Source organism: Triticum aestivum, chromosome 4B (assembly GCF_018294505.1).
Source record: "Triticum aestivum cultivar Chinese Spring chromosome 4B, IWGSC CS RefSeq v2.1, whole genome shotgun sequence".
NCBI lineage: Eukaryota > Viridiplantae > Streptophyta > Magnoliopsida > Poales > Poaceae > Triticum > Triticum aestivum.
The window spans coordinates 645,213,899-645,227,116 of record NC_057804.1 but is presented as its reverse complement, the minus strand read 5'-3'; the positions used below and the strand labels follow the sequence as shown (position 1 = coordinate 645,227,116).

The 13,218-nt window shown below is 49.8% G+C and overlaps 2 protein-coding genes across 4 annotated transcripts; one reads left to right on the top strand and one right to left on the bottom strand.

Annotated features, from left to right (window-relative positions):
* Nucleotides 1–2,792: 2,792 nt before the first annotated feature.
* On the top strand, nucleotides 2,793–7,390 carry LOC123093818 (uncharacterized). 2 transcript variants are annotated; one of them, XM_044515872.1, is made up of 3 exons: nucleotides 2,793–3,707; nucleotides 5,369–5,567; nucleotides 6,478–7,390. In XM_044515872.1, the coding sequence occupies exons 1-3, from the start codon at nucleotides 3,168–3,170 to the stop codon at nucleotides 7,149–7,151; spliced, it is 1,413 nt and encodes a 470-aa protein (XP_044371807.1). In that variant the 5' UTR covers nucleotides 2,793–3,167; the 3' UTR covers nucleotides 7,152–7,390. The 2 variants fall into 2 exon arrangements, with proteins under 2 accessions (XP_044371807.1, XP_044371808.1); XM_044515873.1 differs by having other exon boundaries at nucleotides 2,796–3,707; nucleotides 5,369–5,558.
* A 1,625-nt stretch (nucleotides 7,391–9,015) lies between these two features.
* On the bottom strand, nucleotides 9,016–11,958 carry LOC123089572 (probable low-specificity L-threonine aldolase 2). Of its 2 annotated transcripts, none has more exons than XM_044511217.1 (9): nucleotides 11,411–11,958; nucleotides 10,757–10,868; nucleotides 10,483–10,533; nucleotides 10,305–10,376; nucleotides 10,080–10,212; nucleotides 9,925–9,983; nucleotides 9,733–9,830; nucleotides 9,495–9,619; nucleotides 9,016–9,403 (listed from the first exon to the last, which is right to left on the bottom strand). In XM_044511217.1, exons 1-8 carry the CDS (start codon nucleotides 11,851–11,853, stop codon nucleotides 9,523–9,525), a joined length of 1,065 nt encoding a protein of 354 aa, XP_044367152.1. In that variant the 5' UTR covers nucleotides 11,854–11,958; the 3' UTR covers nucleotides 9,016–9,403; nucleotides 9,495–9,522. The 2 variants fall into 2 exon arrangements, with proteins under 2 accessions (XP_044367152.1, XP_044367151.1); XM_044511216.1 differs by having other exon boundaries at nucleotides 9,495–9,561.
* Nucleotides 11,959–13,218: the final 1,260 nt, after the last annotated feature.

Genomic DNA, 13,218 nt, shown 5'->3' with positions numbered 1-13,218 from the left:
ATGAGCTGACTGCGGCGGGAGAAAAAATATTATATAATTGAAAACTTTTTTTGAATACAAATTCACTGGTATAATTTTTGCTCCCGCCGCAATCGCTCTCGTTAGTCAAATTTATGATCAAAGTTGAAGCGCGGAAACCCGAGGACACGCTATGTTTCGAAAAGGAGGGAGTATTAAAGAGAATGATGGGAGTGATTCAATCCATAGATGGGGACTCAGACTTTGTGGGCATGCATAGGTATATAGGACTAGTAGTAGTACGGTGGAAAATTATCATTGATCGTCGATGCACACAATCATACTCCCCTTTTCTAAAAAGCAATTTGCCGGAGAGGTACAAACAGTGACGCAGAGGCCGGCATACTCTCCTTTTCTAAAAAGATAAAATACTGTATAGCGTGGTCTGGACCTATGACTTGTTAAAGTAGATGAAGATATATTAGGAATTTCGACAAAGTTGCATGCGTTGATGAATGATCAATTTTTGTATTGCACAGGAGTATTCTAGTAATAGGGACCCAGCCTGTTTTTGTTCACCTAAACACGATTTATACTAGATAAAAAGGGTCAGCAAACGTTTTGGTTCAGACCGAGGTGGCCAACTGCTGCATTGTCTGAATCTGTGGGACTACATTAATCTAACACATCTTGGTCTTTATATAGAAAAGATTTATTTATTGTTCTCTTGCTCCCCTCGCGTCGTCTCCCCGAGCGAGGCGGCCGGGGGCTCCTCTCCCCTCCTCCAGCACTCCGTCCCCCTAACCCTCTCTCGCCGCCGCCGGCGTGCTTCACCGGGCCCTCCCTGCGTGGCGGCTTCGTGCTTCCTCGCACGCGGCACCCCGGCTGGCGGCGGTGTCCCTCGGTCCATGGCGGTTCCGGCGGTGGCACGCTGCCTCGGGTGGCGCTGCTCCGGGTGGCCAGGAGGCGGTAGCGCGCCCACTTGGCTGCGGGATGGTGGTGGCGCCCTCTCGTCCTAGATCTGGGCCGTTTTGGGCCCCATCTGGGTCTGGGCGGGTCTCACCCTAACTTGCCTGCGACAGCTCCGACAGACGGAGGTGCGGCTTGTGCAGGGGGTTGCGGAGACTGTTGCGCGCCTACTGCAACGCGGCAACATGAGCTTTTCTTGAGCATCTTTCGGGTTCGGCCGGGCCTAGAGGGCCTCGTGTGCTCCTATTGCTGCGTCCGATCGAAGACCACCGATGGCGGTGGAGGTTGTCCCCTCCCACGTGGTTGCTGACTCTGCCGCTTCTCGTTCCCGGTTGTTCCCTCTCGGCTCCGTTGGTCTTGCTTTGTTGACCATGCTGAGGCGACGGTGATGATGGCAAGACCGTGGTGGCGCATGTTGGTGGGTGGCAAGTTTGGTGTAGCGTGACTGGTAGTCCGGCGTTGGAGGTGTTTGGTGGATGGGAGAAATCCCTGTTGGCTTGCCGGCACCTGCGCGATGACGCCCGTGGGCGCCGTCGTTCTTTCCTGAAGAATGTCAGGCATTCCCCTTCCCCACGCCCCTCCGCGTATCAGGGGAAACCCTAGGACCAATCCGAGCAGCAGCGTCGTTGTCGTCACGCTCCTTCCTGAAGGTGTTTCTTGGTATGCAGAGGTTCGAAGTGCTAGGAGCATGGTGGAAATTCTCCGGTGGGCACAACAGTTGCGGGTCATCATCGTTTTCGTTGATCTGACATTGTTGACATTAGTTTCTTCCTTCTTTTGTTTTGTTTTGTTTGGGCGTGCTTGTGTTGTTTGCCCCAGCATTGGACTCATAATTGCATCGGGGGGTTGTTATATCTATATAGCGGGACGAAAGTCTATTTCGAGAGAAAATATTTTTTTTTCTATTTTCACAACTGATCCAGGTAAAATCTACTCCATAGTGGAGTAATATATACTCCCTCTGTTCCTAAATCTAAGCCTTTTTAGAGATTATAATACAGACTACACAAGGAGCAAAATGAGTGGATATACACTCTAAAATACGTCTACTATTATGAATAGTATCAAAAAAGTACTACAAAAATAAAAAAAACTGATTTTTTTGTAGCATACATGGTCGGCCATTCTACTCGCGTATAAACTTTCACAAAGAAATGACACCCATGGCATTCTAGGCAAAAATGACAAAATATGTGCTATATTTGAGAACACTGTTTGAAGGACTAGTAAGGCTAGATTGTATTTTTCTTCACTACGGAATACTGAGGTGTCACTCCTTTGCGAAATTTCATACGCGAGTAGAATGGTCGATCAGGTTTGATATCCCAAATTTTCAGATTTCCTTTTTTAGTATTTTTTTCGAATATACTATTCACGTGGGCTCATGTGAAACCATGTACATCTGTGTATTTTTGTCATGTAATGCAGAAAAATGTGTTTGTTCACTCTTAGAACCTAATAAAAATGTAAAATTTTCCATGGATCGCAACGTCCGATCATCGACATTGAACAAAGGCTTAAAAAATCTATTGCCTGAAATGTATAATCTTTTCATCCGAAAATACTTGTCAGAGAAATTGATGTATCTAGATGTATTTTAGTCCTTAGGTACATCAGTTTTTATCCTTGTGTTCGACAAGTATTTCCCAGACGGAAGGAGTATATAGAAAAAAAGAACACACCCTTAGTGCCTCGCTCGACCGGACTGGATCCAATTACTCTGCATATTTTGCACCACATGACGCGCGTTCACATCTTCTATAGATACGATATTATCATGTCTTCTTAGTCATACTACATTTATATACTAGGGCAAAAGCGTGTCTTCGTATCCACTCCGGTTGATCACAACTAATACTCGTGAGCTTAATTAAGTTGCTGGTTGATATATAATCGCGCAGTCGCAGGTGGTGCTGACTGCTGACTGACCGGCCGGTGACCACGGGAAAAAGATCCAGCGGGAACACCCACCCAGCGGGCTTCGTTTAAACGCCGGCCCACTCCCTGCATCCATCCAACTGCTTCTTCTACTTAAGCCGAGCCACCCCACAGCTGCCACACCGGCAGCCACCTCGCTCGTCCCTCCTCCATCTCAGGCTAGCTCTCAACTACCCAAAACCTCGCCGGCCCGGCACAAGCCGAGCCCGCGCATGCATTTCCCACCGACGCGCGCCGCAGCTCGCCGGCACGAAGCTCGACCGTAGCAGGCGCGCACGCAGAGCACTCGGCAGTCGGCACCGATGGGGGCGGCGGCGCCGCTGACGCTGCGGGACTTCCTGGAGATGGCGTGCGAGTCCAGCTGCAGCGACGGCTTCCGCTCCTACCCGCGCCGCCTGCTCCCCTGCCCCGTCCCCTCCTGCGACGACGGCGTGCAGGCCAAGATTAAGGCGGAGACGGCGCCCGTGCGGCTGCTCATCGAGGCCGACCTGCGGCGGAGCCCGTCGCGGACGCTCTCCTCCCTCCTCTTCCCGAGGAGCCCCCGGTCGCTGGCCGCCATCTCGCGCCTCTCCAGGACCCTCTCGCGGCGGCTCGTCTTCTGGAGGCGACACCCCGGCGACGACGGCAGCGAGCGGGACTCCCTCGGCCTCCCGTCGCCCGTCGTCAGCAGCTGCTGCGCGTCCGAGTACGCCGAGTCGGACGCCGAGGCGCCTGGCCCGCCGCCCGTCGACGCGGCGGAGGAGAAGCCCGCCTCGAAGCCGTCGCCGTCGCCGTCGCCGTCGTCCAGCTCGGGCAGCGTCGACGCGGACGACGGCCCCGCCGCCGCCGGTGCCAAGCACAAGGTGAGTCCTCCGGCCCAGTACAGTCCAATAGTCCATTGCTCTGCCTGCGTGTTTGACTAGTTGCCGCTCGCTCGCCATGGGTGGCTTTGGTGGTGCCCGCGCGTTGAATGCCGCTCAATCTTTCGCGATTTGTTTGGTTGGTTGGCGCGTCGTAAATACAGTCGAGTTTGGTGATCGATCGCTGTGGATGCATGAGCGACGCCACTGCATACATGCATGGCTTGGATGGGCACATCATCAAAAATTCGAAAAAAAAACAAATTCGTAAACATCCAGATCACTAGGGAGATAAAACCAAAATTTCTATATCGATCCTGTGTTGTTTAGTGTTACGGACGGTACGAAATTTGACCACTTTTGATTTTTTCCAAACGATTTTCTGCGACGCTGGGAAAAAACAGTGCATGGGCAGCTGCCACGAGTAGAGGTAGAGGTCGTAGGGGAACTCAAGTATAGGGACGGGATGGGCTCTCTGTGGGTTATTGGTGAGCCCAAAATATTCTCTCTTGATTTCGATGTGATGGAGACGACTAGTGAAGTAAGATTGTGCCCGTACCCCTGCGCCCCGCGCGTGCGCCGCTGTCAACTCGAGTCATCAGCCACGGACCGACACTCTGCTGACGGCGTTAACAGCTTCGAACTCGCTGACATACGGGGCCACAACAGTATTTTTTTTTTGAAACGGAGGCAAAAATTTTGTCTCATCGATTAATTAAGCAGAAGAGAGTTCGGGGCCACAACAGTAGTATACTCCCCTCCGGAAAGGTGCTTTGCGACGTGCCTCGCCTCAGAAATGAGGGTGGCTTTTTTACCGTGGCAGACAGCTGGGTGCTTCAGTCTAGATAGACAGCAAAAGCTCTTTAATTCTACTAGGAGAGTAGACAAGTTATTTCTCCCACTCATCAAGTGATGTAGTACGGGCACGTTATGAGTTGAGTGAGTGAATAGGGAGCGGTGCAGTGCTAGCTCTGTGCCTGTGCCTGTGTGCTCCGGCTGTCTGCACGGCGACATCGGTTCAAGTGAGCTCGAGTGGGCTCACTCACGAATTAACACCAGCCAGCTTCTGCCATTGCTGATTCAAGACGGCAGCTAGCAAGGCTAATTAATCGCTCGGGTTTCTTTGGGGTGGTGAGAGAGCAAAGCCATCCACTTCACCGCTCGTGGAAGTCATAAATTTTGGCAGATCAAGTGTACTTTTCCGTAGTACTACTAGTAGTACCGTCTTGCTCAGGTATCGCCCACGGTGGCACCGACGCGTCACGCACGAGCACGTAGGTCTGCTAGCCAGCTGCCCCGAAAACGCCACGACACGGTCTCTCCTCCACAGGCCACAGCCACCACCGCGGTGACCACCGGAATGAATGATCCACCAAGGTTGTCAGCAACAAAAAAGAAGAGTGTATCTACATCCATGTATCTGACATTTGCAACGCGACGCTGCTCTTTTGGTACCAACTCTGTGGTGTGGAGCACGTACGTCGTTCGTTGGAAATACTGTATGTAGAATTGTAGATCGAGGAGAAGGAACCACGGGTTGGATTGGGTTGGTTCTCGGTCGACACTGTGGCCCTTTCGGTTTGGCGTACCCTTTCTGTGCGGTCATTTCAATCGGTTAAAATGACTGAGACGGTAAATTAACCCAGTGTGTGCGTGTATTGCAGGAGCAGCTAACACATGGCGGCGATGCCGTCGGGTCGACGGAGGAGGAGAAGCAGCAGCTGAGCCCCGTCTCCGTCATGGACTTCCCCTTCCTCCACCACCACCACGACGACGACGGCGACGAAACGAGCGACCCCGGCACCTGCTCGCCTGCTACCCCCTTCCAGCACTGCCTCCCCGATGATCCCCAACGTACGCTACGTAAGCCTTCTCTTCTCCCAGATTAATTCATCGGTGCCGTACGTGCTAGCTCAATGTTGGTTAGCGTGCCACGCCCGAGTCGGCACCGTGCTCTGGCAAATTTGACAAATTTGACCTATAGACGAAATCAAATCACAGAATGAACTGTCCACGAAACTATTTCACGCGGTTGACCCGTGGCGCCTAGCTCTCAGGCGCTGCACACTGATTTAGTAATTTTCTGAACACACGGGTGCGACGCTGGCCGTGTAGCGCCTATCTCTGAGGCGTTGCACAGTGTAGTGTGACGCCTTCGTGTCGGGCGTCACACAAAAAGATCAGCCGCGTGAAATAGTTTCACAGATAGTTCATTCTATAATTTGATTTCGTCTATAGGTCAAATTTGTCAAATTTGCCCCGTGCTCTGGACGCCCCTTGCTCGGACACGACACCACGGGCATTAAAGCCGCCTCAGCTGACTCTTCAACCTCCAGATCGGCCCACGGTTCAGAGCTCCATCGAAACCGTTGAGTAGTCCCCATTGGACCGGACCACAGGCAGCCGCGTTGTGAAACGGGAACGGAGAGAGCTCTCCCCGTTTGGCGTGCCGCCCGGTCTCCTTGGCTGGCTAGAGACCTCCCATGAATCCCCATGAATTGACCTTTGCCGCGCATTATATTGCCATGCGTGCTACGACGAGCAGCGGAATCTAGGCCGCCGCATGTGATCGTGACGCTTGTCCAGTCGATCGATCAAGTATACGTACTCAACGCATCGTGTGGAGTAAATAAGTTTTTCGCAACCTGGAGAGCCGTAGTATGAGCAGCACTAGGTCAACCATCAAGAGCCGTTTCATGGATCCATCTAGTGTTATTAACAATTCACAGCCGTTGATTTAATTAACCTCGTCGATGCATGGGACTGACTGCAGGGTCGAACAAGGCGCAGGCGCAGGAGCTGCTGCTGCTGCACAAGATCCGACGGCTCGACGGCCTGGCGCATGCGGTGGGCCCCGTGGATCTCGAGGCGCAGTTCGGCACCGAATCTGATCGCCAGTCTGCGGAATCTGACGACACGCACACCCAGACGAGCAACTCCAGCAGCACCAGCGCCGACCACGGCGTGGCGGCGACGTGGTCACCACGGTGCTGGAGCGGCGCCGATCGTGAAGCAGAGCGCGGACCTGACGTGCCCCGGCGCCTCCTCGCGCGACTCCTCAAAGACGACGACGACGACGGCACGGCAGTTACTTCGGGTGCCACGGAACGGCTGCTCCTTGACTTCTTCGAGGAGGGACTCGACCGGCGCCGTGCGTCGGAGGCAGGGCCGGTGATCGGCGCGTCGAGGCCGTCGGACCACGAGTCGGCGCTGGTGCGTGCGGCACGGGATTGGGTGCAGGGCGCCAGGACGCGGTGGGGCGCGGAGGACGTGTTGTACGCCGGGGAGGCGGCGCTGGCGGACATGGACCGGGGTCGGCGGTGGGTGCGCGCCGGCGAGGAGGAGCGGGAGGTCTGCGCGGCGTTGGAGGGGTTGATGATGGACGCGCTGGTGGCCGAGCTGGTGTGCGACTTGGCACTGGCAGCACGGCGTCGACGTACGCTGTAAAATATGTGCTCCTCGTGCGTGTTCCCGTGTGCCGCTGGCTTGGTCAGGTAGGAAGGGTAGACGGTCTGCACCACGTCGTGTGCACGTTAACTGGAGTGTTAAAACATGACGTGGTTCCACATGGTTGGGTGGTGCGAGCAAATTGATACTACTCCATATCGAGTACTCCCTCCGTTTCAACTCAAACCATGGCAACCACATCCCTCAAAAAAAAAAAAATCCCTCAAAAAAAAAAACAACTCAAACCATGGCACTTATTTTTTGTCGGGGCGAATTGACACCACGCACCGTTATGACACGCCTAAAATCGTATTTTCTCCTTGGCAAGTTATAGAACGTAGTATATGATTTAATCACATTAAACTTAAACTTTAACCAAGTTCATGAAAAGTACTGTATTTCATATTGCGACTACTCGGCATTGTAATATCTTTACGATCGAGACTCTTGGTTGACATGCCTTAATATTGCACATTTTGCAACTTAAAATTCTGATGGGTCGCTTCACCACTTTTGCCTTGGGCACCCTTGAAGGTCATGTTCTTTGGTTAGCTTGCTATTCAAGATAGGATTTGGACCTTCGACAGTTTGACCAAGTGTGGATGGCTGCATTACGGGTTGTTCCATTTTTTTTTCGATCAGCGGGGCCACATGACCCCCATTTTCATTATGAAAATGGAGTCACAACATACAGACCAAGTCCCACACAAACCCTTTGTAAATGTGGAAACGAAACAATGGCACATCTCCTCTACAAGTTCCGCTACACCTTGAGAGTTTGGGGGTGGCAAAGGATTGGGTTCAACTATACATGATACTACACACTCGCACGTGGGTCGCCGAGCGAACAGTCAAGGAGTGGTGGATTGCGATGTCGGATCTCCACATGCCACACCGAAAAGCAATGGCATCAATCACCATGCTCGTCTCTTGGACCATTTGAAACAAAAGGAAGCGAGGGTCTTCCTGCAGAAATCTACCCCACCCTTCATCATTTTTGACATGATCAAGAGCCAAGCAAAGCTTTGGAAAGTTGCTGGAGCGAAACATTTGGGTAAAATCATGACGAGAAATAATCTAAAACATTTGGGTAAATTTAGGGCTAGATTGGTGTGGCAAGAAGATGAACATGAGAGGAAATACCACTGGGTGAATTGGCAGACTTGCTGTTTGCCTAGAGAGGTAGGGGTTTTGGGGATTTTAAACCTAGAAATCATGAACACTGCTCTTTTAACTACATGGCTTTGGAAAATAGAAATGGAAGAAGGGTTATGGCAAAATGTGTTGTTTAGAAAATACATTCTTGATGAATGCACATCTAGAATTAAAAAAAAACCCTAGTGATTCCTAGTTTTGGTCCAGTCTGATGAGTGTGAAAGACCTTTTTTATAGATATGCTAAGAAAAAACTGGGGAATGGAAAAGACACCAGATTTTGGGAAGATATATTGGTAGATGACAAACCTATTAAAGAGGCTTACCCTAGACTTTTTAACCTCTGCTTTAATCATAACATTATTGTTGACGTATAATGTGCTGCCTAGTCTCTTCAATCAGATCGGTCTTTTGGTTGCATTGGCTAGAACATGCACTTCTACATGGTATCGAAGCTAAGAGGTCTTGAGTTCAAGACCCGTCTGGCGCAATTAAATTGTGGCTCTGTTTGGTCTGGAGTCTGATATCTTGCTTTGGCAGCCTCTTCTGGTGTCTAGAGGGCACGGGGAGAGGTGTGCTGTTTCTTTTGAGTCACTGACTTCGACATGTTGGATGCTTGGTTTCTAGTAATGGAAATCGGAAGGGCCTACCCATCTTTTATCAAAAAAAGAAAGAAAAAAAATCATGACCGGAGAGTAGCGGCTTTGTAATTATTGGATGAGGCAAAACTTTTGCCTTTGTTTCAAAAATAAACAATACTGGCAGAAACGATAAAGATTGGCAACAGGCATAATGAATGGTGCAAGCAATTATCCAATATACATCGTTACTATCCCTAGTCGCAAGCTCCGCAACATAATCACACGCACATCGCATGCATAAAAAGGCAATAGATATTCTTGGAAGTTGTTACCACTGCCAATGCCGGCCACGATCACAAACAAGCTGGATACAGCAGCACCGATGGATACGTAAGGTGGGCGGCAAAGGGAAGTGGCCTAGCTAAGCTAGCTACTAGCGCCCTTCTGAATTCGTGGCAGCGCTGTTCGTCAGATGCTCCAATTTCGCATCGCCAGTCAGTATTTCCTTCACGGCTTCCTGAAAACAGAGCGACGTATCAGTGCTATCCACACCCAACCCAGAGCGTCGTTGATACAAGGTCTCACACAAGAATCTAAGATTTTCGTACCTCGATGCATGTCAAAGTATACTGGACGTCACCATCTGAAATTTGGTAGTGTACCGCAAGTCTGACGCTGTAGATTGGGGGAGTTCAAAATGAAGTTATATACGAAGCATAAATATACACAGGCACTGAAAGAAAAAGCTGTAGTTAGAGATCAACACAGGCATAAATGTGCTTATGCCAAGCAGTTGAGCTTTGTACCAGTACTAAAAAAAAAGCAGTTGAGTCAACTGAACTGAACCTCTTGGAGCCTATTGGCGTTGCAAGCACATTGCGCTGTTCCAGGACTTGACACAGTTTGGCAGGTGATATGCGTGCATCCGCCATATCAAAGAACACCTAGGGAATACAGTGGAATGTGGATGCATGAAATTTAATCAGTCAGGAAACATCAACCAAACTCTCTGATTGATGGACTAGCAAGAGTACTAACCAAATTGGTCTCCACTGAAGCTAAATCAACTGTAAAGTGTTCGATTTTCTTCAGCCCGTCTGAACAATTGGACAAGAAAACATATTCAGGGCTGTAACGCACACACGATGGAATACCTATATAAATGGGATAGAAAAGATTAATTAATATGAAACCTGCTAAGACTTTAGCCTTCCTATGATCGTCCGCAAGCTTGCCGACGGTGTCGCGGACTGCAACTTCGGCAGCAGCACAAAGAATTCCTACCTGCCTTATCCCACCACCTAGTGTCTTCCTAAGAATTGTAGCCTGAAAATATTATTTGCCAGATTTTCGTTACATGTTCTCTTGCGCAAGCAGCTCAAACTTACTAGCAGAAATACAGTAATATCCATCATCACCTTGTGTATGAAGGCCTTGGAACCAACAATAACTGATCCAACAGGAGCACCTATCCCTTTCGCTAGGCCTACCTGCACTTCCACGTTTAACAAAGAAATACAGTCACACATCCTATACCAGCGTGGCCCATTGTATACAATCTGCCATTATAGAAGTGCCAAGCAAATCGATACGTACCGAAACCGAATCAGCAGCTCTCACAAGTCTATCAACAGGAACCCCAAGCGCCTGACAGATTAAGATAGCAGTGATGATCTAAAATCGCAGCAGAAGATCGACATGCATACTGTGCTTGGTACTTAGACCATCTGGTTAATTGATCTTATATATACTCCCTCCGTTCGGAATTACTTGTCTCGGAAATGGATGTATCTAGAACTAAAATACATCTAGATACATCCATTTTCGCGACAAGTAATTCCGAACGGAGGGAGTAGTACATAGTACTTACTGCGGAGGCATTGAAAATACGAGCTCCGTCGATATGAAGCTTCAAGCCGTGGGTTTTAGCAACTTCACCAACCTTATCGGTGTATTCTACAGAAAGACACTTCCCGCCGCAACTGCAGCAGCAACAACAACAACAAAAATACTATCAAATCATGTAACATACTCCCTCCGTCCTTTAAAGAGTGTACTTCCAAATTTATTGGAGAGTCAAACTATCACAAAGTTTGACCAAATTTATTCAAAAATATATCAATGTTTGTGAAACCAAATAGGTATATGATGAAAATATTTTTTATCATGAATCTAATGAGACTAATTTGATGGCATAAATGATGATGTATTGTTGTATAAATACGGTCAAACATAAAAATCTTTGACTTTCCAACAAAGTTGGAAGTACACTCTTCAAAGGACGGAGGGAGTAGCACAGTTAGCTAGTAGGAGTACTACTTATTACTCATTTTTTCTTTTCAAAAAGGGGATAGCCCTGGCCTCGAATTCAGAGATGTACACAGCCATTTTATTAAACATTTATTCAAAGTACGTATTATTGAACACTTACGACGAAAATGGAAAGATGAGGGTCGATACTAGTTATTACTCTACCACACTGCGGCACTAGCCTTGTGAATGAGCATGGGACAGAGCAACTCACTTTCCCTGTGTGTTCTCCAAGCAGATGAGCCTGGTGGTGGGATAGTACAGTGACCCATCCGGACTCCTGATGGCGGCAACGATCTTGTCGATGTCCATGGTGCCGTCGGCGTTGTTGGCGACGATCCTGGGGTGGACGCCGCCGAGGGTGGAGATGCCGCCGTGCTCGTAGACGTGGATGTGTGAGTTGTCGCCGAGGATGGCCTCGCTGCCCCTCGTGTCGCAGTGCGCGAGGACGGATATGAGGTTGGCCATGGTGCCCGACGGCACGAACAGCGCGGCCTCCTTGCCCATGATCCGGGCCATCTCCGCCTCGAAGCGGCGCGCGGTCGGGTCCGAGCCCAGGATGTCGTCCTCCACGTCCGCCGCGGCCATGGCGGCGCGCATGGCCTCCGAGGGCTTGGTCACCGTGTCGGAGCGGAGGTCCACCACCTTGGTCGCCATTCTTTCTGCGCAGCGCCGATCGAGACGCGGGTCAGACCGAGAGTGGAGAGCTGTGGCTTCACTGGAGATGCGGCTAGAGGAAGAGGAGAGGGAAAGCTGGACGAGGCGACGTAATAATAACCTTACCTAGAAAGGGTTGGGCCGTTGCTTTCTACGTATAATACTCCTATCTTATCTAGTGATATGAATGAAGCAACAATATACGTACAATCATCTACATCGGTCAACTCAGTTTGCACCAATTAGAACACGCCAAAGCTACCAAGTGGCAGGATGTATATTCAGTTAATTCAGAATGCAAGTTGGTTCCCTGCCTCTCTTATTTGTAGCGCAAAGGCAGTTTATATATGTTTGATGATTCGCTGGTGCTGAGTAGCTTCACTGCTGTCACAGAGAGATTTTTGAGGGTCTGCCAGAGAGAGTTTTTTTTAGTGGTGTCTGTCATAGAGAGCTGGGCGACCTGTCTTTTCATATTATTATTTTTGGATAAAAGAGAGCTTCACTCTCCGATTTCCATTAATAGAAATCACCAAGTCTTACTAGAAAAGGAACAAAAAACTACTGCAAGCACCTCGGAAACTAACTGTTGAGGGCATGGCCAATGGGTAGCCCCAAAGGCGCACTAGTAGAAAAGAGGACTTTGGTCCACCCCGGGTTAGCCCATTAGTCCCGGTTCAGTCTAGAACCGGGACTAATGGGGGCATTAGTCCCGGTTCGTGCGCCCAGGGGCCACGTGGCCCATTTGTCCCGGTTCGTCTGGACCTTTTAGTCCCGGTTGGTGCCACGAACCGGGACTAAAGGGTGCGATGCCCATTAGTCCCGGTTCGTGGCACCAACCGGGACTAAAGGGTTAGACCTTTACTCCCGTTCGTGCCACCAACCGGTACTAATGGGGTTTGAGGCATTAGTACCGGTTCATGGCACGAATCGGTACTAAAGGTCCCATTTTTAAACTCTACCCCCCGGATCGTCTTTTTAGTTTTAAAAAAAATAAAAGAAAATGATGAAAATGTCAAAAAAATAAAAGAAAATAAGTTTCCCATGTGATATGTGGTCTAGTTGTTGGGAAACTAACTGTTGAGGGCATGGCCAATGGGTAGCCCCAAAGGTGATTCTTCATAAGCCAACTAGGCTCGGATGCCACTGTGACAGCAGGACCGCTACTTGCATGTGCCAGGTGAAGCTTGCAGAGGAGACGAGTTCTTCAACAGATAAAGAAGGAAAAAGTAGGGAGGGAGAGGAAAAGAAGAGGAGGAATGAATGAAAAAGATGAACACATGGGGACCAAAGGATGACGGGTGTGAGGCAGCACCACCATAGCCACCATTGGACTGAACGCATGTGAGCAATAGCCTCAATCCTCCC

Bases quoted from the DNA above. Each gene is read 5' to 3' on its own strand.
- LOC123089572 (XM_044511216.1), bottom strand. From the start codon at position 11,853: ATGGCGACCAAGGTGGTGGACCTCCGCTCCGACACGGTGACCAAGCCC. The intron at 9,984-10,079 runs GTTTCATATTAA...CCAATTGTTCAG, and splicing joins GAAGGCTAAAGTCTTAGCAG to ACGGGCTGAAGAAAATCGAA. The intron at 9,831-9,924 runs GTTAGTACTCTT...TGTATTCCCTAG, and splicing joins CTTCAGTGGAGACCAATTTG to GTGTTCTTTGATATGGCGGA.
- LOC123093818 (XM_044515872.1), top strand. From the start codon at position 3,168: ATGGGGGCGGCGGCGCCGCTGACGCTGCGGGACTTCCTGGAGATGGCG. The intron at 3,708-5,368 runs GTGAGTCCTCCG...CGTGTATTGCAG, and splicing joins CCGCCGGTGCCAAGCACAAG to GAGCAGCTAACACATGGCGG. The intron at 5,568-6,477 runs GTAAGCCTTCTC...GACTGACTGCAG, and splicing joins TGATCCCCAACGTACGCTAC to GGTCGAACAAGGCGCAGGCG.